This window comes from Sylvia atricapilla, chromosome 18, assembly GCF_009819655.1.
Source record: "Sylvia atricapilla isolate bSylAtr1 chromosome 18, bSylAtr1.pri, whole genome shotgun sequence".
In the NCBI taxonomy this organism is placed as follows: Eukaryota; Metazoa; Chordata; class Aves; order Passeriformes; family Sylviidae; genus Sylvia; species Sylvia atricapilla.
Window position 1 is genome coordinate 9,890,325 of NC_089157.1, and position 24,105 is coordinate 9,914,429.

Below are 24,105 nucleotides of genomic sequence, written 5' to 3' on the forward strand. Positions count from 1 at the left end.
CAGTGCCAGTTTACACCCTCCATGACCCCAGCCCTACATGAGACCCATCCCATCTGTAGGAATCACATCACTGACAGTATTTCCCCAGCAGCAGGGGCACAGAAGTGAAGGCAACTATTTGTCTTTCCCTGTATCCCAAAAAAAGAGAGCTGCATGTGTCCAGGAAGCTCAACAATAGACATGTCAATAAACACGAGGAAATTCAATGAAAAAGCAACAGCAACAAAAGGAACCCCAAGGAGCAGGGAAGTGGATGGTTTTAGAGGCAGGACTGTAAGATCTGGTTTGGCAGGAGCAGAACTAAGAGGGATCTTTGGCATGTGAAAGAGTGAAAGCACCAAGACAGGCTCCCAGTGTTCCTCTAACAGGAACAAGATGGAAGAGGGGAAAAAAAATAAAAAAGGAGCATCTTGGCTAGTTTTTCTGAGGAGTTTGGAGGTTGTTTTAAATTTAAAAAAGATTTATTGAACACGGGAGCTGGTGGGAACCTTGTCTGAACTACTCCAGAGCAGGCACTGAAGCAATGCTGTGCTGACCAAGGAGGATTTCCTCTGGCAGAAGGTGTAGGGAAGAAGGGAAATGTGCAGGTGCACACCTGGCTGGCAGCAAGCACTGGAGAAATCCCAGCTGGGGCTGGGCATGCCAGGCTCTGCCCTCAGCCCCTCCTCACCAGGACAAGGTGCAGCAGCACTGACCCAGCAGCATCTGCTCAACAACAGGGAGATGAATTCAGATTTCTTATTTTTAGAGATTTTTCCAAGTAAGGACCCACCAACTGCGTCACACACCTGCCTCCAGAAACGGAGTTCCACCTCTTTAACGAGTCAGAGTTGCCTCTTTGTCACCAGTAAACTCACCAAAAGTCAGGGAAAACCACAGAAATACAGTACAGAGATATCTGTGTCAAGGTTTGTACACCTGGAAGAACTCCAGGCAAGATGGGCATTGCACCCAGTGCAGCAGCATGAACCTGGTGGTTAAAAACAGGGACCAGAAAATGCCCTCCCAACTCCTCTTTCAGACTGGAGGCTCCAAAGGGCTCCTGGGGACACCTTTGCTGCCACTGACACGGCAGAGCTCCAGCAGTGACAAGGCCTCCAGCAGGCTGGAGATGGCAGGAGCACCAGGAGCTGTGTGGTGGGAGGAGGAAGAGGATGGGCTGTGCCTCCTGCTGACCTGTGGCAGGCTGGAGAGGCCCTCCCCGCCCTGCAAACCCACCCAGAGCTGCTCCAGCTCCGTGCTGAGCTCCCAGCAGCTTTGCTCTCTCTGCTCCCTGGCTTTGGGGTTCTTTCAAGTTTATGGCATTTGAGATTTGCTTCTCTAAAAACCCCAGTTTGGGGCAATGCCGAGCCCTGTGCTGTGTGAACACAGAACACCTTTGTGAAGAACATCCCTAAAGCTCAGCACCTGGGCTGTTCAGGGAGCCAGGAAAGGTTTTTATGTCCCAGAGCCTGTGCTTGTCCCTGTGCTCGTGTTCTGGCCAAGATCTGAGCAGCAAAGAAAATCTTTTCATCTTCACAGAGGTTACAACTGGAGAGCAGAGAGAAAAGCCTGACTCTCCTCCCGCAGCCCAGCAGCTTTGAGGCACACAGCAGCCCCTGGCTCTCCTCCCTGAGCTGAAGCCACCAAGCTCAGGCTCCTCTCTGAGGAATTCCTGGCTCAGGAATCCCTCTGTGTGCACCACGAGGGCTCAGCACTGAGCATCATCCCTCACAGCACTTTCCATCCTCATCCTCAGACAGCTCCACACTTACCCCGGGCTGGCACAAACGGCTTTAAAAGGAACAAAGTCACGGAGAAGGAGCAGGGAAGTGATTTGTTACGTGCCCTATTGTAATGCCATTAAAACAAAGGGATTAGAGCAGAAAAGCAGAAAAGCAAGCCCTGTGTGGAGGCACGGAGGAATCCTTCCAGAGGCTTACCAGCTGCAGACAACACTGCCATTAATTCTCTATTGGAAAACGCTGGTGACATTAATATCTGCTATTAATACTGAGCTTTGACAGTATCTCATAAATTCAACCTGTCAATTACAATGGCACTGAAATGAAGGTGCTCTGAGGTCAAGGAGATGCGGTGTCCAAACGAGACTTATATTGCAGCAAAAACAATCTTTAACAAAAGCATCAGATCCATATGTAGGAAAACCAAAGGGTGGTTTTAAATGTCATGTTTTTCAAAGTGAGAATTGATGCTGGAACCAAGTCTATAAACCGGCTGGCTGGACTTTCAGCTGCAGCTGAGGACAATCAATCAAAACAGCTCTGTGACTCCGAGAAAGTGAGAGAGAGAAAACACACACACACACACACACCATGGAATATGAGAGGGCAGATCATGAGCCATGCCAGGCCTCTTAAAATTACACTGTGAAGTCAAACATCCTCGTGTTTCATCTGCCACAAAAAAAAAAAAAACCCTGAAAGGTTCCCCTCAGCACAGAGCAGGACATGGAGCTTATCCCTTCCCCAGGGCTCCTGGGACAGGGCTGAGCAAGGGGAACCTGCTCCCCAAAGCCTGACTGACACCCTGACTGCTGCCAGCCCTCTGTGAGCCCCCTGCTCTGCAGCTGAGGGCACAGGGATCCATAAATCCTGATATAAATCCTGATAAATGCTCCCGTGTCCCTGTCACTGCCAGCCCCAGGGCACGGCTGCCCCGTGCCAGGCTCAGTGCCACCCCTGTGGTGGCAGTGACAGTGGCAGCCCAGGCACTGGCGGTGTCTTTGTGCGCCTCCTGGAAGTGTTGGCGTGTCCCCAGCACCGGGGGTGCCACCACCCCACAGCCCTGCTCTGAACACTGCCCTCTCCATCAGCCCTTCCAGGGGATCGTTTCCCCAAATCACACTGCTCCAAACCTGCACCAGCAGAGCCTGCAGCTGCTCACCTGGAGGGCAAGCTGGAATGACACCCTGCACAGGGTCAGTGACACCCAGAACAGGGTCAGTGACATCCTGCACAGGTTTAGTGACACCCTGCACAGGTTCAGCACTGCAGATTAGGGTTCAGTGACATCCTGCACAGGGTTCAGTGACACTCTGCACAGGTTCAGTGACACCCTGCACAGGTTCAGTGACATCCTGCACAGGGTCAGTGACATCCTGCACAGGGTCAGTGACATCCTGCACAGGTTCACCACTGCAGAGCAGGGTTCAGTGACATCCTGCACAGGGTCAGTGACACCTTGCACAGGTCAGTGACATCCTGCACAGGGTCAGTGTGTTTCTGCTCAGCCCTGGCTCTCAGCTCTCTGCCCAAGCGAGGGGTGGGGATGGAAGCACGTGCAGGGGCACGAGGCACTTGTGCAGCCTCCCCAGAATGCACAGGCAGCTCCCATTCCAGGCTGGGAGAAGGAGCCAAGGCAGAGGAGCTCACGGCCAGGCCAGCAGCTGGGGCTCAGACCAGTGTTAAAGTGGAGCCAGCAGCCTCACTCCAGGCTCAGCAACACTCACAGTGCCCCCTGCTCCACCCCAATGATCTCCAGCTCCTCTCCCACCTCACCAGCCCCTTCTCCTGCCCCTGGGCAGCAGCAGGGAGCTCCTGGTCAGTGGTGTCCCTGCGTGGTTTCCCAGGCTGCAGCCCAGGGCAGAGCCCAGTGCTCCTGGCTGCCTGCAGCCTCCCAGCTGGGGCTGGACACAGCCCAGACCTCCCGGGAGGGCTGGCACTGCCAGACTCTGGGCAAGCACGGAGGGAATGCTGCCAACGCAGTGCCACCAGCCCTGGGAACCAACACTAAACCATCCCATTTTTCAGGGGGATCATGCTGTGCATCCTGTCATCCTGTCTTTCATCCCAAGAAGGAGAGGGGAACTCCCTTTGAGGCCCAAAGCAGCTCATCCCCAGCCCAAGGGAGCCTCGGGCACTGCAACGCTGCTGGGCAGGTGGCCACTGCCCGGGGCAGCCTCCTCCTCTTCTTTGTGCAACTTCTCTGACAAACCTCCTCCCCTTCTGTCCCAGACTTTGTCCCAGCGATTCCCAGCAGAGCAGGGCGGTGAGACAGGGTTCAGTGACACCCAGTGACAGCCAGAGGCTGGACCCAGAGCGTGGTGACCACAGGGGACACCGGGGCCCCTCTCCCTGGCACAGCTCCAGCAGCTGAGCTGCAGGTCTTGCTTATCAATTCCTTCCATGATGCACATTAAATATATTCCACAACAGAGACACTTCTCCTCTCTCCTCTCCTTGGACACCTTTTCCCCAGCAAAGCCCTACAAGTGCTGCTTGCTGTGGCCTCATCATCATCATCATCATCATCATCACCACGCACTCATCCTCATATAAAACAGAAATCTATTCCATCAAGCACTTAACATAAATATTAAAATAATGGAAGGGACAAAATATAAATCTACATACAACTTCATGACTACCATAGCACCTATTACCATGACAAAGCAAATTCTGGTTCAAGGGGAAGGGAAAGGGGGGGATGAGGAGCAAGTTAGGAAGAGGAACTTTGACTGTCATTAAATATGTAAATCACTCTTTCAAAAAAAAAAAAATTTTTGTTGTTGTTGTTGTTTTGTTTTTGTTTTAAGGTTACCAACCTTCTTAAAATTCATTCCACTAACCAGCTCGTTCTATGTCACTATGGATACCAAAGAACCCTTTTCAAAAAACAAAAAAATCTCGGGCGAGGCGGGGGAGTTTCCCAGAATCAAAACAAAACAAAACACGTCGACTTTCTGTTGGTGCTTCCACGACAAGTCCTGCCACACACCCCTCCCCTGCACCCACCAGTCCACAGAAGGGCAATTCTTTTACGAGTCCAGTTCTCAGTCTCCCAGGATGAGCTTGACAAAAGAGGCGACGTCTGTCTCTTTGGATTCGTGCAGGGTGAAGAAAGGATGTTGCTGGGAAAGCAAAGAGAGAAAGAAAGAAAGAAAGAAAGAAAAAAAACCAAAAACAGTAAAGTTGATTATTCACCACGCTGAGCAAAAAGCTTTTCAGACAATCCTCTAGACAGTGAAGAATAGCATCATAATATTGGGTTTTTACAGCTGAGGCAGGTCAGGGAGTACAAGGGCACAAACCCAAACCCTGCCCTGGCTGGAGGGCTGAGCTGAGCAGCTCTGGAGGCAAGGGGAAGGCTCAGAAAACCCTCTCCATCTGCCCCATAACACCCCCAGACCATGGTCACCCATCCCACGTGCTCCAGCTGGAGCAGGGAAAACCTTGCTGACTGCAGTGGTTTCCCCTCAGCTTTATCTGTGTATTTACCCTGAGTCTCATTTCTGCCCTGAACTGCCCCTCCTCTCAGCAGCTCCTTCACCCCACACAGGAAAGCTGGAAAACCATCCCCACTTGTGTGTGTAACCACTTCATCCTGACCCACACGGGGACACAGCCTGCCAGAAAACCCTGCTGCCACTTCAGCATGAATGGAAAAACACGGCTAAGGAGAAAAAAACACAACCAAACCCCCTCCAACAGCAACAAAACCCCTCTCCACCAGGACCACAAACTCAGTTTGCTTGGTTCAGTGACACCCCAAGCTGAGATCCCACCTGAAAAGCCCCAAAACCCTGTTTGACACTCATTGTCCTGGCAAATAATCAGATTTATTCGTATGGAGGGTGTCAGAGAGAACCAAAAGGCAGCCAGGGCAGCCCTGCAGGGCTCACAGTCACCTCTGCTCTCTACAAGGTCAGCGGTTTGATTTCCAGCCCTCTCCCCTGAAGCCAAATCTTTAAAGGCAGTTTGGTGTTTCCAGGGTTTTTCCAAGCTGCCCCCCTGAACATCAGCTGTTTAAGGATCTTTTATGGCAGGGGCCAAGCGGAGGGAGGAGAAGAGCAAAGCAAAGAAACTTTTCAAGGTGGGCTGGAGTGGAAAGTCACCCAGGGAATGAGATGAGGCAGCTCTGAGTGGCTGGGAAGCGATCCAAAGACACACCAGTAAGGAAGAGGAAGCACAATTATGTGGGAAACAAGGCTGGGAATGGGTTGAGGCAAAGATCCAGGCAAAACTTAAGGTCTCCCTAGGTCAGACACTCACAGGAACTGAAGTGTCCTGGAGAAGTCAGAGGGGTGACCCCAATGCCTTGTTATTATCCCAGCACCACATCCCTGCTTTCACTCCACTGAAGTGACAGCCAAAGCACAGCAACAACAGCCTGGAAACACTCAAAGATGTGCCATGGGTGGCAGCAGTGCCCTCCAGGTCTGTGCCCCAGGGAAGCCAAGCCCTGAGCCTGGCACAGAGCCCCTGTGCCAGGCAGGGTGTGCAGACCACTGCTGCCTCACCTTTGCCTGCTTTCCACTGTTTGCATTTCGTTTTCATGCAGCTTCAAGAAAACTATGTGTGTTTTTAGAATTTACCTAAATTTATCTGATTTATCTCTTTCTCTGGGAGGAGAAAAACGATTGATGGTGATGTTCACCAACGAGGTCGAAGAGGTGGCGACCTGTGTAGCCAATCTTTGGCCCTCTTTTCAAAGTGGATATAAAATGAAGTCAGAAAAATAAAGTAGAGAGCTTTCCTGCTGACCTTTCTGCTGCCTGCTTTGTTCTTTCATGAACAGCGACAGACCACCGCTCCTGCAGTAGTTTCACGCTCCACTTCACCTGGGGAAGTGGGTTTTTAAATGAAATTAAGCACCCCTATCAGCTTTCCTGATGCTCAAGATAGCCCAGAGTCACATTTTCCATGAGAAACCTCAATTCCACAGGAAAGCAAGGGAGCAGCCTTGGTCTAAATGACAACTCCAATCCAGCGCCGCAACTTAATGCCATAAGAGAGAGGAAAAAAAAAAAACCAACAAAACAGCAACCCTCAACCACAGGACCTCACAACCTCCCTGTCAGCCATAAAATACCACAGCATTGACATGCTCTGCAGGGGTGATCCAAGAACCTAATTCAATAGAAATGCACTCCCTTGCCAATGGGTATCAATGCTGCAGCAGACGGAGCTGCTTCAGTGAACCTTTGCTGATAAAAGGCCATTTGGCAGAGGGCAGAAATTTGTTTGGAATATACAGATGGATTTATTCAATAATATACCACCCCTCTCCCCCTGAAAAAGCTGTAAAGTTCAGGCCTCACTTTGTCTGAAACCAGTCTGGGGGCAAGCTGTGTGTCAATCAGATCTATTTGTAGTTTAATTGCATTACAGGGCCCAGCACCGAATGCCACAGGAATTATTCACTGCTTAAAACTCAGGGTGGTGGATTTCCAGTATGGCTTGCAGGTAAAAATCACCTTAAACCTGCCACCTTCTCACCTCTGAGCAGAAGGTGTGAGGTGGTGATGGGTCTGACTCTGGTGGCAGAACGTGTATCCCAAAAAATTGTGGGGTAGGGAATACCAGTGCCTAAAGAAATCCTGCCCCTTAATCCAGGTGATCTTGACACTGAGACTGGACAGGGGTGGGAATGCAGGGCCAGGATCTTCAGAAAAAAACAAATTTAGGCACCTTCCTGCCTTCAGAAAGCTGCAAATCGTGTGAGAGTAAAAAAGGATAAAATGTCTGCAGCAGTGAAACACCAACTTCTGGAGCTCTCCTGCTTTTTGGCAGCTTTTAGGAGCACTAGGATCAATACCAGAAAGTCAGGAGAGAGAGAGAGAAGCCATGAAGCTGTGGAACCACAAGCAGAAAAATCTGTTCTTGCCAGCTGCAGCCCAGAGCTCTGGCTGGACACAGACCAGTGCCCTGCATTTCCCCTGTCACCAACCTTTGTTGGCATTTTCCTCCTTAGTTCTCCCTCAGTTATCCCTCCCAGAAAACAGCCTCTAGGCAGCAGATGAAATCCAATAACCAGAATTATTAGTCACAGGCTCGTCCCTGTCCCCAACATCCAGGAATTACTCTGGCCAAAAAAATCCTCCTCTCCAAGGCAGCAAAGCCCAGTGGGCCACTGAGCATCCGTGGCCAACTGAGGTGTTTGAATTGATCACACAAACCCCAGAGGAGCATTTGAGCCTCACCAACTGATCCTTCACAGCCTCATTCTTGTCCATTACCTGCTTTAACATGTATTTTCTCCCTTGATCTGACTGGAAAAGCACCTGGCTGAGATTTCAAAGAGCATCTCTGATCTGCAGCCACCCTCCCAGGACTCTGAAGTGTCCCGTTTCTCCCATCTGGTGTGAAAAAAGAGATGCAAAGCATCCCCAAACACCATCGCTATTGGAATCTCTGCCTTCAGCACCTGGCTGTGACCCATTCCAGCTCTGAACACACTGCCTGATGCAGCCACACTCACCATAAGCTCTGGGTATGTTGGCCGTTCTTTGGAATTCTTCTTCAAGCTTTAATTGGGAAGAAAAAGAAAAAAGAATAGAATTTACATTCTGTCAGCAATTTACGTAAGGCCATAAAGTCATACCATGACTAAGGTAAGGTTTAAAGACTCTGCAGAAGAAGTTCAGCTACTCATCCAAGCTGAGGGAACAATTTGGGCCTCGAGGATGACAACAATCAGCAGAGCTGGGTACAAGAGCTCAACGTCCACCAAAATCACCTCTTCAAACACTGCCTCTTGCTGGGGGCCAGGTCCAAATGGGAGTTTGGGTGCCCTCCAGCAGGCCAGTGACTCAGGGGATGGATTCAGGCTCTGCCTGGGAGCAGTGGCTGAGTGGCTGCAGAGCACGTGTACAACTGTTTGTTTATCTCCGCGCCGTTATCAGCGGGGACGCTTCCATGGGACATCCTTTTTTTCTCCTCTCCTACAACAGATGGCCCTGGAGGGTTGTAGCTGCGAGTTATTTTGGTTTCCCTCCAGCAGAAAATAGCTTTTAAAAGACAGGACGTAATCTCTACTCACTTCCTGGCAGTGTATTTAGGGGAAAGACACTTGGAGCAACTTGAAAAGATCTTCACACACGTACGCGGCGGTGGCGGGGAAAAGGTGTCACACTGAGCAAAACAAAAGTGAGAACCTCTGCTGGGATTTGCCGGGGCCCAGAGGAAGCAGAGGACACACACTGAATAGATATTTCCTGCTTGCTGTGTGTAGAGGGCTCGTGTTTAGTGTCATGTTGTGAATGAACAGAGGAACCCGGGCCCGAGACGTGCCAATATCGCCGGCCCGAAGGTACGGGATGTGTCACATCCTCCCAGCTCAGGAGCAGCCCCAGCCAAGATGACAAGGTGAATTTGAAGGTTAGCTGTGTCCAGAATTGGTGTAATCCTCTTAATTTAGACCCTCTACAAAACAAATTCATCCCCAGGTTACTAAATCGCAGGAAATCTGGTGATAAAAGTTACTGAAATCAATGTAAATTTTCAGGAATGAGGAGTTATCTTGGGATCTGATCCTGACTCAGATATCCCAGAAACCTTCCTGCAGTGCCTACAGGTGATCAGACTTCACTGGCCAGGCAGCAGAGGGATAAACACAGTCCTAAGCCAGCCTTGATGCAGAGTGGCTGTGACCTGGTCAGGTGTCAGAAGGAATTCCCAGACCCCAGGAACACAAAACTGGTGCAAAGTTCACCACTCCAAGCCCTCTGCACGAAACTGGTGCAAAGTTCACCACCCCAAGTCCATGCCACCCTGCTGGCAGCGAGGGACCTTCAGTGACCCTGGAGGATTTGCAAAGACAGGGATCACCACGTGCTCCCCAAAGTGGCTGTGGATGTAACTCCTAAAGCAGCCACGGCCTGAGCTGCAAGGCACAACAGGGCTTGGAAGAGCAAATCCCTCAGAGAGGAGCAGCCTGCCTGGCACAAGCAGGCAGCTGGCAAACAGCAGAGCCAGCAGCACTGTTTGCAGGAACAGCAGCTGCTCCAAAACCTCAGCGTGGGCCTTGCAGGAACGGGGGGCATCTGGTGAGAGGGTTTTTCCGAGGCAGCTCCCACCTCTCCCGCAGCCAGGGCATAGTGGGCATGGCAGGTATTCCCCAGAGAGGCTCAGGAGCTGAGCAGCTGGACCTCAGGGACATGAAAACGTGTTTGAACAAGACTCTGAAGAATCTAAACACGGGTACTGAGAGTCCCCAGGAGGAGCAGCTGATAATTCCCCCGGTGGGTCAGCAGAGCCGGCGCTGGCAGCTCGGGAACAGTCTCACATTTCTCTGTTTGTCCATCTGCCATCCTCTGTGGGCACCACACACACACAGCTGCCAGCTTGGCAGGCGGGTGGGTGGCACTGCAGCCCTGGAAAACCAAATCCTGCTGGCTTTGAGGGAAGCTGGAGGGAGCCAGAGCCAGGGCAGGCAGTGCTGGGGGCTGCCTGAGCTCTGTGCAGCAGGGCTGCTCCAGCCCTTCTCCTACAGCACAGCCAAATGCTCCTGCTGCTCCAGGAGAGGGACAGACACCAGCCAGAGGGGCCATTACGGGGTCAAATCTGCCCTCAGGACACGTCCCTTGAGAGAGGATGCTGCCATTCCGTGCGCTGCTGCCCTTCCCACACTCAGGGACATCAGCTGCCTGGCTGCTCACAGCCCCCTGTGCTGCTGCTGTGGGGGCAATCAGGGCGAGGAGCCTCCTGAATCCTGTGTGTGCCCTCAAAGCAGCCCAGCCTGTTCCTCAGACAGAGCCCCAGAGCTGCCACCAGCACTGCTGTGCCTGCACGGTGCCAGGCACCTGCCCAGAGCTCAGTGGGGGCACAGACACCCAGCCCTTCCCAAAGGGAATGCTCTGCCCAAAAGTGGGGGTTAAGAGCTGTTGCAGCAGCCCTCTTATTAGAGGGTAAAAAATTTACCCTTTTAATTTACCCTCTTATTTTACCCTCTTATTAGAGGGTAAAAACGAGCTGAGGCACAGACTCCTTGCTAAACACAGCATAAAAAGGATCCTGGTTTATTCCTCTTCACGGCTTAGGCATCTTCACTCTTAACTATTCCCTGACCCTGGCTGCAGCAGGCTCCTGCTGTAGGTTTCCCTTGCAGCTTCTGACTGCAGGTATTTAGAGTTTGCAGACTCTAAATGAAGGCTCTTACCCAGCCAGACTGTGACTGCAGGTTCCAACAACAGGCTCTAACTGAGGGAGAATCACAGCAGTGGTCCAGCTTCATGATTCTCTCCCTCATGCTCCTCAAAGTCCCTCCTCCGTGATGATCCTCCCCTTACCAGCTCACCCTCTCTTTTATCTCCCTCGTCCTAATTGGATATAGAGCTAACACTGATCAGGGGCAAGGTTAATTAACACAGCTCTTACTTCTCAGGGGCGAGGTCACCTGTATTCCCTGTTCCTGCAGAGAGCTGGGGAGGGTGAGCAGGGCCAGGGGCAGCGAGGACGAGAGGGAGCTTTACCATTGCGAGGTAAAATCGACGAACTCTGCCGAGAACCTCTCCGCCGGGAGCTGCGGCGACGGCTCCTCCACCACCTGCTTCAGCTGCTGGAAAGGCGTGCCCCAGGAGTCGTAGGGAAAGCGCAGGATGGCCAGCTCGATCTGGGGACACACACAGAGCCCTGCCTCAGCCTCGGCGTGGGGTGTTCACCCCACAGCCCACCCCACGGGTTTGGGATCACCAGTTTGATCTGGGGACACACACAGAGCCCTGCCTCAGCATGGGGTGTTCACCCCACAGCCCACCCCACAGGTTTGGGATCACCAGTTTGATCTGGGGACACATAGAGCCCTGCCTGCCTCAGCATGGGGTGGTCACCCCACACATTTGGGATCACCACCTCAATCTGGGGACACACACAGAGCCCTGCCTCAGCATGGGATGCTCACCCCACAGCCCACCCCACACATTTGGGATCACCACCTCAATCTGGGGACACACACACAGCCCTGCCTCAGCCTCAGCATGGGGTGCTCACCCCACAGCCCACCCCACAGATTTGGGATCACCATCTCGATCTGGGGACAGAGAGCCCTGCCTCGGCGTGGGGTGCTCACCCCACAGCCCACCCCACGGGTTTGGGATCACCAGTTTGATCTGGGGACACACACAGAGCCCTGCCTCAGCCTCAGCGTGGGGTGTTCACCCCACAGCCCACCCCACAGGTTTGGGATGGCCACGTGTGCTTGTGTAGGCTCCACACAAATGAGGTTGCTCAGCCTGGACGTGGGGATGTTACAAGGAGATCTTCGAGCCCCTCTCAGTCCCTAAAGGGGCTTTCCAGGAAGGAGGGAGAGTGACTTTACACAGGGGCAAACAGTGCTAGAACAAGGGGGATTGGTTTTGAGCTAAAAGATATAGAGAGACAGACAGACAGATAGATAGATATAAAAAATATACATATCTATTATATTATATATTTTATATATAATATATAAAATATCTATATTATATATAGATACAGATATATAGATATATTGAGATGTAGAGAGATATATACAGATATAAAGATATATATAGATTAGATATTAGGAGGGAATTCTTCCCTGTGAGGTTGGGGAGGCCCTGGCACAGGGTGCCCAGAGCCCCTGGATCCCTGGAATGTCCCAGGCCAGGTTGGGCACTGGGGCTTGGAGCCACCTGGGACAGTGGGAGGTGTCCCTGCCATAGCAAGGGGTGGGATGAGATTGTCTTTAAGGCCCCTTCCAACCCATCCCATTCTGGAATTCCATGATTTCCTCACCCCACAACACACGGCTGATCCTCCCCCAGCAAACAGGAGGGGCTGGAGGAGTCCCTGTCACCCCCGTGTCACACACCTCCTGGAAAGGCTGGGAGTTAAAATCCCCCTGCACGGGGTAACTGCAGGAGCAGATGGATTCCCTAAAAAAACACGGCCCCTGAGAGCAGAGAGGTGAACGGCTGAGTGCTGGGAGGACTTTCTGTGCCGGGAATCCAACCTGCTCCGTGTGCCTTGCCTTAGCTCATGCTGCCATCTCCTGGCAGCTCCAGCCTCACACCCCAGAGCAGCTCCAGCCCCACATCCCAGAACAGCTCCAGCCCCACATCCCAGAACAGCTCCAGCCCCACATCCCAGAGCAGCTCCAGCCTCCCATCCCAGAGCAGCTCCAGCCCCACATCCCAGGGCAGCTCCAGCCCCACATCCCAGAACAGCTCCAGCCCCACATCCCAGAGCAGCTCCAGCCTCCCATCCCAGAGCAGCTCCAGCCCCACATCCCAGGGCAGCTCCAGCCTCCCATCCCAGAGCAGCTCCAGCCTCCCATCCCAGAGCAGCTCCAGCCCCACATCCCAGAGCAGCTCCAGCCTCACACCCCAGAGCAGCTCCAGCCCCACATCCCAGGGCAGCTCCAGCCTCCCATCCCAGAGCAGCTCCAGCCCCACATCCCAGAGCAGCTCCAGCCCCACACCCCAGAGCAGCTCCCTCCTGCTCCCCTCCCACCCTGGGGAGCTCAGGACGTCTATACCAATATGATTCTAACTTCTAACTAACATGATTGAGCAGAAGCTGATTTATTGTTTACATTAAGCTACTTTTTGTACATTTTAAGAGTGCTTCTTTACATGATTATGCATTATTTGATTGGTGCTTCAATCACTTCAGAACACGTTTTTCAGGAAGCATTAGTCTATTAGACTGGTCACACTCTATCATTATGTTGGGTCTCTTTTATCTATTTCTTACTTTTTTAGTATTCTGGTTCTTAAGCTCTTCTCTCTCAATTTAACGGTGTTTATGCCTCAGCAACCTTGATAAATTTGTGAGGCTTTGATAAAAATAACTGCAGTTTAACTAGAGTCTAAGTTTAACTTAGTCTGAGTTATTTAAATCCATCACTACACTGTGGCATATTATTCCCTGAGCTCCTCCTGTCCCCACCCCGTGCCACCAGCATCACTGTGGGGAGGAGAATGAACCCAGAAGCCCCCAGGCAGCCCCCAGGTGACCCTACCATGGTGATGCCCAGGCTCCAGATGTCGGATTTGACGCTGTATCCCTTCTGGTTCAGCTCCGGGTTGATTCTCTCAGGCTGCCAACAGACACAGAGGTGGGTGAGGAGCAGGGAGGGCCCCAGTGCCCTGCCCACACCCAGGGTGGGTGTCTCAGGGTGCCAGCCCAGCACCCCTGAGCTCACAGCTCACCCTCCTGGTTGAGCATTCCCCATCCTCACCAGTAAGGGCGTGTGCCTTAAGGTTTAGCTTTGATATTTTCCAGATCCTGCACTGCATTGGTCCATAACTCTGAACTCCATATTAAGCGTTAGCAATTTCTCTTCACAGTTTAGATAAAACAATCCTTTTCCAGCCCCAGAACCAAGGACACTGCTGCAGCTTCAGTGTCCAAAAAGTGCAAACAACTGGGATTGAGGAGAGCAAACTGGGAGAGTGGGACTGCATCACCTGGAGCTGGAATTGGACAATTAACCCCAATATGGAAATGGACCAAAACTTATAAAAGTGTGAAAAATTTGTGACCCACTGTCCATCCTGAGTGTAGCCTCAGCCAGGCTCTTGTCCTGCCCAAGGTGTATCCTGTGAAGGCCTTTCAATAAATACCCACTTTATTCCTTTAACTCTGGCTACGCTCTGTTCTAGGGAGCCCCTCGAGGCATCAGTGACATGGGCCACCAGAAACAGGTGGCACCTGAACCAGGGGCTGGGCTGGTGGAGCTGAGCTGGCACAAAGGGGCTGACAAGCCTCAGCTCTCCAGAACTGTTTTCACCCTGTTCAGGTGCTCCACAAATCCTGCACAGCAGCTCCCAGAATTTCTGGTTTCATTTGAAGCTGGCTTAGGTGTCAGACTTCTCTGCTGCACTGGTGCTCAGGGAAGCTCAGGGAAGGGGTGAGGATGGACTGCTCTTCCTCCCCATGCCAAGTACTGCTGTCCCCATGGGGCAAAAGGCACTCAGGCAATAGGGAGCAGCTCCAGAGCCTTCCCCAAGGTCACAGGCAGGCGAGAAGGAGCAGGAGATGTGATCTGAGCCACGAGATCTGCCTCTCCTCCCAAGGGGATTCTATCCCTGAACTTCACGGCTGCATCTTCCCAAAGGAATCCCCAGGAGAGGCTGATCCTTCCCCCCGGGCTCATGTTCCTCTGGCTGCTCCCCACGCAGCTGCTCCACTTACAGCCATGTAGGGTTTGCATCCTGCATCCATGGTTTTAGCAACAGAGTCGACGAGGTAACCGCTGATCCCAAAATCGCACATTTTCACCTGCCCCTGCGTATTGATCAACACGTTAGAGGGCTTTACATCTGCAAGAAGGAACACAGACCACAGTCACTGTCACGTGGAGGTGGCTGGGCCACAAGCCACAGAGCAGCCACAGAGGGTCCCAGCAGCAGAGGGCAGCCCAGGAGCCCAGCAGAGCCCGGTGCTCCAGGCGTGCCAAAAAACCCGCTGGCTGCAGCTGTGGAGCGTTCAGGTGACAGCCTCATGGGCCTGTCATGTGTCCTGCCAGTGTCCCTTCACTCACACACTCCCCTCTCTGATTTCGGGCAGCAGGAGGTGACCCTGCCCACGGCCAGCTCATCCCACAGCTCAGGGAATGCTCGGGGAGCTCCCAAGGAGCAGCTCCCCAGGGATGAGGGTGATGCCGTGGGGTGTCTGCCTCTGGCAGAGCCCCCTGGCTCTGGAATTATGGCAGCAAAAGGGAAAACCCACACTGGGGAAGGATGTGGGGGCAGGAAAAGGTGAAAGGGCTGCAGGGCAAGGAGGGAGCAGTGAAGTGAGCCAAGGATCAAAGGTTCAGGAACGGCCTCTGATTTGAAGCCCGACTGCAGCGTGAGCAGCAGCAGCAGAGTGGGAGCTCCACAGCCCATGGAAACCAGCCCAGAGGCTCATTTTTCTGTTACTGCCACATTTATCTCTTCCCATCGTGGCTTTACAAATCCCTGGTGTGTTCAGCAGCCACAACCCCCAGCAGAAAGGGAAATGAAGGCACCCAGAGATGCCAGGGAGTCCTACCCAGGAGAGCATGGAGGTGTTCTCCTGCAGTCTCTGTGAGGCTAATCCCAAGTGGAATTTCAGCACAGGTGACCCTGCTTTCTCTGGGATGCTCCAAAGGGAGCAATCCCTTCCCTGCCGCCACCCCAAAATAACAGGTCACTGAAGATCCTCTGTCTCCACGTGATAAAGAATTAAATACAGGAGATGAAACACCTTTTGAGGGATGCTAGAAGCTGTGTTTTGAGTCCTGCTTATTAGAATTGTGTGTTTACAGCTCGTTAACATCTGCTCTCTAATCAGCATTCTGCAATCAAAAGCCTCAGGTATCCAAAATCCTCACCCATCTGTTCCTACGCTGAAATCAAGACAATTTTCAGTGGAAATCAAATAAGTACACAGAGAAACCCAGCAGCCAAGGAGGGTTTTCCACCTCCTGTAAGGGACACAGAAGGCAAAAACTCAACCCCCAGCCCCAGGAAGAACACAGCCAGTGCCACTGCCTGCTCCAGCTGAACTCTGCTGCTTCCCAGGCACTCAGGGAGGGCTCCTTCCTCCTCATCACAAATTGAAAATGGCCCCTTAACAATGAAGGTATCAAGCAGCAACTGCAGATTTGTTTCTGAGTGTGCTCACAGAGCTTTGAGACAGGGGAAAAAACATCAGTAAAGTTTGAGGAGGGAATTTCTGCTTTCACTTGAGGCTGGTTTGGGCGCCAGCCTGCTGTGCTGCACTGGTGCCCAGGGAAGCTCATGGAAGGGGTGAGGATGGCTGGAGCAGAGCAGGAGGGTGAGGCTGGCAGGGAGATCCCTCTCAGAACTGCGGGGCAAACCTGGGCCAAGCCTGCTCCAAAGCATCCCAAGGTCAGGGGGAAAAGGCTGAATTTTCTCCCAGGTGATGAAGCAGACCATGGATTTAGGGGAAAGAACCCCAGGGAAACAGCCCCTCCTCTGCCAGCCCCTCCTCCTGCACTTCAGGGAGATGCTGGGAGCAGCAGGCAGATTTTTAAGGAGCAAACAGCAGCCCATCTCCTCTTCTTTGGTTTTTGCTACAAGCCATGAGATGCTGGGGAGTCTCTCTGCTGTGGAACACTCGCCTTATCCAGGGTAATTTGGGTTTTTGGGAGCTGAAAGCAGGGCAGTGTGTGCTGGCACTCACCTCGGTGGATCACGGAGAGTTTGCTGTGGAGATGCTCTAGAGCTTTTACAATCTGAAACGACAAAGGCAGAGTCAGTCCCAGCTGGCAGCAGCCCCAGGGGGAGAAATGAAAGGTGGCTGCACCCCCAGAGCTGCCTGGAGGGCAGGAGAACCACATCCCCAGCTCCCTGCAGGCCTGAGGTGGGGCTGGGCACCCAGGGACCTTCCGGGGGCTCCAGGACCCCGATGAGAAGGGAAAGGAGCTGCAGGAGCCTGCCCACATCTCACACTGGGCCATCTGTCCGTCATGTGCACGGGAGAGCACAGTGATGGCTTATACATAACACCATTGAATAACACCGCTTAGAGATATTATGTATTTTTATATATTATATATATATATAATATATAATATATATAATATATATATAATATGTATAATATATATATTATATATAATATATATATTATATATATTACATATATTACATATATTCTATATTATATATTATATATATTATAGAAATTATATAAATTATATAAGTAGTGTATTTATTATATTTATTTAATAAATATTTCATTATGTGCATTTATATATTCATTATATAAATATAATTTCTATCAATTATTAAAATTAATTCACTAAAAGTCAAGAAAAATAATCCATATTATTTATATTTGTTATTTAACATAATTTATTAGATTTATGATATAAATTATCTATAGATTTATTATATAAGTTTTATTTTTTATTTAATTCAAAGTTTAACAAAATTAAACCTATTATTATTTATATTTATTATTTAATAAATATTTCATTATGTGTATTTATACATTATAGAAATATTATCTCTAATTATTAAAATTAATTCACTAAAAGTAAATAAAAATTATCCATATTATTTATATTTGTCATTTAACATGATTTATTAGATTTATGATACAAATTATCTATATCTTTATATATTTATTACAGAAACTTTATTTCCATTTAATTCAAAATGAAATAAAATTAAACCTGTTATTATTTCTATTTATTATTTAATATGATTTATTAAATTCAGAATTTAAATCATATGATTTATTATAATAAATAACCCACAGACATGTGAGGCCAGCTGTGGGAAAGGCCACCTGGGCTGGCACATGGAGCACAGACAGCAGGGAGCTTGGGTCAGGCAGGGTTTGGCTTAGAGGGGAAATCCCTTTCCCTGCCCTGCCCACCCCGGACTCACAGAGACTGCAATTTTCCCCAGGATGTCCTCGGGGATCGTCAGGCCTTTGTCAATGACATGTTTGTAGAATTTGTCCAGTGAGGTATCCATCAGCTCCATGCAAATCCACACGTCTCCCTGGACAGGAAAGCAAGCAGATCTTTTCCTTTTTCCTTTTTCCTTTTTCCTTTTTTCCTTTTTTTCCTTTTTTCCTTTTTCCTTTTTCCTTTTTCCTTTTTCCTTTTTCCTTTTTCCTTTTTTCCTTTTTTCCTTTTTCCATTTTCCTATTTTCCTTTTTTCCTTTTTCCTTTTTCCTTTTTCCTTTTCCCTTCCCTTCCCTTCCCTTCCCTTCCCTTCCCTTCCCTTCCCTTCCCTTCCCTTCCCTTCCCTTCCCTTCCCTTCCCTTCCCTTCCCTTCCCTGTTTTTCACAACCCATTCAGCAAAGCTGTCCCGGGTTTTCTTTTCCCTGCTCAGGAATTCACTGCTGTTCACATTCCCTACCATTTAGGGCTTTTCCCAAAGCAGAGCCACGGTGATTTAGGAGCCCAGAAACTTATCAGGAGCTGAAGCTCCCGATGCCCAGCCAGGAAAAGTTCAGCTCTGCAGAGCTGTGCTTAAAGCTCTTCAATAAATCCTGCTTTTCAGAGCTTTCCACACTTTTCCTCCCCATGGATGAAACCAAGCCAGGGTGATTTGAATGTTGGGAGCTGGTGGTGGCTGTCCCACCCTCCCAGCCACAGCAAGTGACACATCCTCGGCCCAGGCCTGAGCCAACCTCCGTGAGCAGGTGGAGATTAAACCCCTGGCCCCTGGAGGAAGTGCAGGAGTGGGAACTCAGCCCCAGGGAGCCTCACCTCTCGGAAAAGCGCGCCGTAAAAGGTCACGGTGAAGGGACAATCCACCGTCCTCATGGAGATGTCCAGATCCATCAAGAGCCTCTTCTGCTCCTGGCTGTTCACCGTGGCTCGGATCCGCTGGAACACGGAACGTGTCAGGGCTGGCTGCCCCAGGGCCTTGGCACCACACCTGGACCCCAGAGCCCCCCTGCTGCCACCCCGTTGTCACCACCTTTGTCACAGGCGTGTCCCCAGCCCAGCACCCACGGCAGGAGCACCCAGGGGTCCTCTCAGCACCGGTGGCTTTGCTCTTCTCTGCAAACACCACTCTATGCAAGAGCCAAAAGGAAGGAGTGGCTTGGGAGAGGAGAAAGGAGCAGGAAATCGAGTTCCTTTTGGAGGCTTTTGGAGTTCATGTGTTACATCAGCAGGGTTTGGGCACAAGAGAGGCTCCAGCCCTGCACCGTGGGCTAACCCTTGGCTTTGGAAAAGATGCATTTCCCAGGCCTCCAGGAAGAGATATCCTTGATATGAAATACCCAGAGACCTGCCCAAAACCACAACAGGGCAGACAAAGGTCCCACACATCTTCCTGGGCCAAAGCCCCTCGAGGTCAGCTATGGGACAGGATTAAACTGCTCAGCATCACAGAGAGCCTGAACGCTCCTGCCTCGCCCAGCTGAGATCTTCCATCGCCCTCACAGAGGTCTTGGGCAGTTTGGTGAGCACCAAAGCAAACAAAAAGACCAAATGCAGAGCACAGAGGCCGTGGGACCTCTGCACCCACAGAAAATTCTGCCCATAACTGAGGAGCAAAGGGTTTGCTCACAGCTTCCAGATCTTTTCCTCTGAAAGGAAACTAAAATTCAGCCAAGCGAAAAAATGGTCCTTCCCAAGCTACAGTTTTTCCCATGACCATTTCCCTAATCTCCAAATTTATGAGTCTAAGCTGTTGTTATGAAAACTTTTCATGATAATATCTACAAGCCTGCCATGAGTCAAGATCCCACTGCGGCAGGCAAAACGTGAAAATCACAACAAAAAACTTCCTGTCCCAAGGAGACTGAAAAAGCCCCACATGAAGAAGAGTCTTTTGTGCAATTATTATTCTTCTTTATAATTATGAAGTGAATCTGAGGGGCTACAGCAGAAAAAACAAAGGAAATTTTTTTATGTACATGTATATTTAAAAAACGATGGTCTATTGAATCCTAGAGAAACAGGAATATTGTGGATCAAGGTGAACAGTGTGACTGATGCACTACAACGCTGGAGCACCCCACTTTTCCAACATCCCCCTTTTCTTGGCCAAATAACCCCAAAACCCCCCTTGGTTAAATAACCCCAATAACCCAAATCTCGGGCCCTGCGTGGAAAGAGGGTTTCACGGGGACAGCAGCCAACGTCAGGGAAGGAACAAGGTGGGATTCCAAGTGTGCCCAGCACCCCAGACAGGACAGAAGCCCCGAGGCTCACTGTACCTTCACTGCCATGATCTGCCCGCTGGGCATGTGCCGCATCTTCTCCACCACCCCGTACGCACCTCGTCCCAGCTCGGAGATGGGCTCCAGGTCATCGGCCTTCACCTCAAAGTTCTGGGGGAAAAAAGCCCAAAGTGGCCTCTGAGTGTTTGTCGTGGCACATCCTCCCTCTCCCTGTGTCCCCTCCCCAGCTGAGGAGGTGCAAACGCCATGACACACACAGGTGACACACAGGTGACACACAGGTGACACACAGGTCACACACAGGTGACACACGTCTTCCTCCAGGCTCCTTGGCCAAAGGGACACTCAATGGTCAGTTTTGGGACAGAATTGAACTGCTGAGCATCACAGAGAGCTGCAGGAGGGTCAGCCACCGCCACAGTGGTCACAGAGCTCTGAGGGGACGTGTCCTGTGGGTCTGTGTCACAAAGCCCCAGGCACAGCTTGGGGAAGGGCAAAAAGTCAAATTAACTTCTGACATGCCAGAAGAGACCAAGGAGGGTCACTTCCCTCGTTCTGCACCGCACAGGAAGCAGTGGGATAAACCCCAGAGCAGTGAGTACGCATTTGGGGGGCAGAGATGTCAGATCAGAGGTTTCCCTGGCTGCAGCCCTGCTCCCCACACTGAACTCTGTTGCAGTAACAGGCAGCAGCTCTCCTGTGTGCTGAGCACTGACACTGGGGCCCTCCCTGCAGCACCACGAGGCATTCAGTGACTGAGGAGCGTCACTCGTGTCCCTGTCCTCTCCTGGGGCCATCTGGGGCCCTCTGGTCCATGCTCCAGGCTGTGTGGAGGAGCATCCTGAGCAGGGCAGGCACAGCAGGACCATTCCTTCCATGGGTTTTCTGCCTGACAGCCACCCACAGCCCCGAGTCATGGGCTCATGGATCACAGAGCGCTCTGAGCTGCAGTCATGGAATGGGTTGTGTGGGAGGGACCTTAAAGATCATCTCATTTCATCCACCTGCCACGGGCAGGGACACCTTCCACTGTCCCAGGCTGCTCCAAGCCTGGCCTTGGGCACTTCCAGGGATCCAGGGGCAGCCACAACTTCTCTGGGCACCTGTGCCAGAGCCTCCCCACCCTCACAAGAAGAATTTCCTCCTAATATCAGTCTGACCCTACCCTTTCTCCTTTTGAATCTACTTCCCCTTGTCCTGTCACTCCATGCTCTTGTCCTGTCCCTCCCAGCCACCTTCAGCTGGTAGCACTTTCAGCCTCTCCATCCTGTGAGGGCTGGGATACAAAACACCACAGCAGCTTCTCCCTACGGAATCATCTTCGATTTTACTTCGTTTCATTTTCCCTCCATCCTCTTCTTTCTCCAAACAACCACAGAAACATCTCCAGATTTTTTGAAACTCATTTCCCCCAACCTGCAGATGGGCCAAACATCAACTGGATGTGCCCTCTTTTCAAATCAGGTAGGATTTCTTTCGTCCATCATCATTTTCTCCTACTTTTCCACAAGGGATGAATTCGTATGGACCCTGCATCCCTGCCCTTCTCCTTTCTGCCACAATATCGTGCAGCCACTCTAATCATAATCATAATAATTATTATTAATTTGGGGGTGTTTCAAATCTGCCTCTGCCACTAAAGCCAGGCATTCTGCTTGCTGCAAGCACAACCCCAGCAGTCAATCCCCCTGCAGTGGGAGAGGATGAGCTGATTCCCAGGGAATAATCCCACACGGCTTTCTGCCAGCGCAGCAGAAAAATCCCTGCAGCCTGCAGTGAGCCAGCTGGGGATGCCACAGAGAGCAGGGAGACGCTCTGGGAATGTGCACAAGGAGCTCTGACCAACATTTGGGAGTCCCAGCAGGGATTTAAGCAGCTCTGGCTGCCTGACACTGCTCCTGCTGCTCATCAGGAGCCTCTCCAAAAACGCGCTCGGGGCGTTCTCCTCGAACGGAGGAGTTTGGGGAGACTCAGGAGGAGTTTAAAGGGAAAGGAGGAGAAGTGGCTTCCCCTCGGGATCAGGGGGAGTGTGGGAATGCTGGGGCCCACCCTAAAGGCGCCTGGCTGGATGAACAGGTCACAGATCCATGGGAAATGCAAGCCCAAGGTGCCAGTGGGGCAGGCACAGATCCGTGCCTGGAAAACTCTGTGAGTGTGCAAGGCTGAGTGTGCAAGGGTGAGTGTGCAAGTGTGAGTTCCCCCTGCAGTGTCCAGCCCGGCCTCACTGCCTCCTGCAGGGAGCATTTTTGGAGCCCTGGAGCCTCCCCTCATCCCTGGGACTGCAGGGGAGAGGTGATTTTCTTGGAGGAGGCATTTTCTCTGCCTCCCTGCTGCATCATTTTGCATCTCACTGTTCTCACCTCCCAGGCCCTGCTCCCAGCCAGGGGAAATACAAAATGCAAAATGAAAGGAAAGCCTCCAAAGTCAGGCATTCTAAACCACTACTGGATTAGCATTTCACTGCATAAATTACCTCACTGACACCAAGGCCTGTCTTTTGCACCTCATAAATTTATTGTCCAGATTTAAAGCGCTTTTCTGAATTCTGCTCTGCTTTTTTTCTCCTATCAAAGTAATAACTGTCCTGGGGTTTGGTTTTTTTGGTTTTTTTTCATATTCTGATTTTTTTTTTTCATTCAGGTGGGCTGGTTTCCATGCTGTCAGAAGGATTTGCTTCCAGGGCAGGAACATCTACCTTGAATTCAACTCCTGAAGAGATAACCTTCAACATGAGCAAAGAGAAACCTTTGGGGTGAAGGCTTTAAATGAGCAAAGAAACTGCAGAGGAGAGTCCAACAACTCTGTTAACAACCCCCTTTGCTTTATAATGGTTATTTCCAGGGGATTAGCTGCACCTCAGTGCAGCAAGGAAGGAATTTCCATGGTGGAAAGTATGAAGGGAGCCCACGTGTCATGGGAGGCAAAGGGTGAGCAGGGCAGTGCCAACCAGCAGCTCCAGCTGGGCTCCCACCCACACAGCCCTGGCTGCAGCAGCACAAACACCAGGTGCCACGGGGATATTTATGGCTGGATGTGCCTCACAAGCCTCCAGAGCTCACCAGCTCCCAGGTTGGATCTTCACAGCTTTTATTCACCCATCAGCTGCTTTCTCTTTCAGGTCAAAATGGGCTGCGTTGTTTATAACAGCTGGGGTTTAATCATCTGCCCTTTTTTTGGGGGATGAAGGGAAGCAATCCCACAAGCAGCCAGCCCAGGAGGGTCCCCTGGTGCCAGAGGTGTCCCAGCCTTACCTCCTCACCAATGGAGATGCAGGCTTTGGAGTCCAGATCTCTGGGTGGCCTGCACGAAAGGAAAGGGAAAAGATTTGAAATGTTTCCTACAAAGGAGAAGAGAAGGCCCTGGCACCACTTTCTAGAATTTCAAAGGTGGCTACAAAAGAGATGGGAGACTTTTTTAGGAGTCACCTGGAAAAGATTAGGGGTGATGGGAACAAGTTAATTCTGGGGAGATTCTGAATGGGCACAAGGGGAAAAGTTCTCAGTGAGAACTTTACAATCAGCCCTTGTAATAATCTCTCCAGGGATGGGGTTGATTCCCTCATTTTGGACACATTTAAGATTTAGCTGGACAGGTTGCTGGGCCATCTTCTCTAGACCAAGATTTTACCCTGTTGTCACCAAGAAAGGTCAGACCAGACAATTCTTGAGGGCCCATTCCAACCTGTATTTTGTGATTCTGTTAACAAAAGATCAAATTTTCCCTCCGTGAGTAAATCCAACCCTTAAAACAACCCCTCACATCTTCAGGCCAGCAG

The 24,105-nt window shown here is 51.0% G+C and overlaps 1 protein-coding gene across 1 annotated transcript in view; it reads right to left on the reverse strand.

The window, feature by feature from the left end:
• Positions 1-4,269: 4,269 nt before the first annotated feature.
• Positions 4,270-24,105, reverse strand: part of MAP2K6 (mitogen-activated protein kinase kinase 6) — a 45,656-nt gene continuing 25,820 nt past the window's right edge. The window contains exons 3-12 of the mRNA XM_066332332.1: positions 23,582-23,630; positions 20,367-20,480; positions 18,904-19,023; positions 18,071-18,187; positions 16,857-16,908; positions 14,880-15,007; positions 13,705-13,782; positions 11,195-11,334; positions 8,203-8,248; positions 4,270-4,852 (exon numbers count right to left, since the gene is read on the reverse strand). Coding sequence (XP_066188429.1) covers positions 4,775-4,852; positions 8,203-8,248; positions 11,195-11,334; positions 13,705-13,782; positions 14,880-15,007; positions 16,857-16,908; positions 18,071-18,187; positions 18,904-19,023; positions 20,367-20,480; positions 23,582-23,630 — 922 coding nt within the window. The 3' untranslated portion in view covers positions 4,270-4,774. The remainder of the gene's footprint in view (positions 4,853-8,202; positions 8,249-11,194; positions 11,335-13,704; positions 13,783-14,879; positions 15,008-16,856; positions 16,909-18,070; positions 18,188-18,903; positions 19,024-20,366; positions 20,481-23,581; positions 23,631-24,105) is intronic.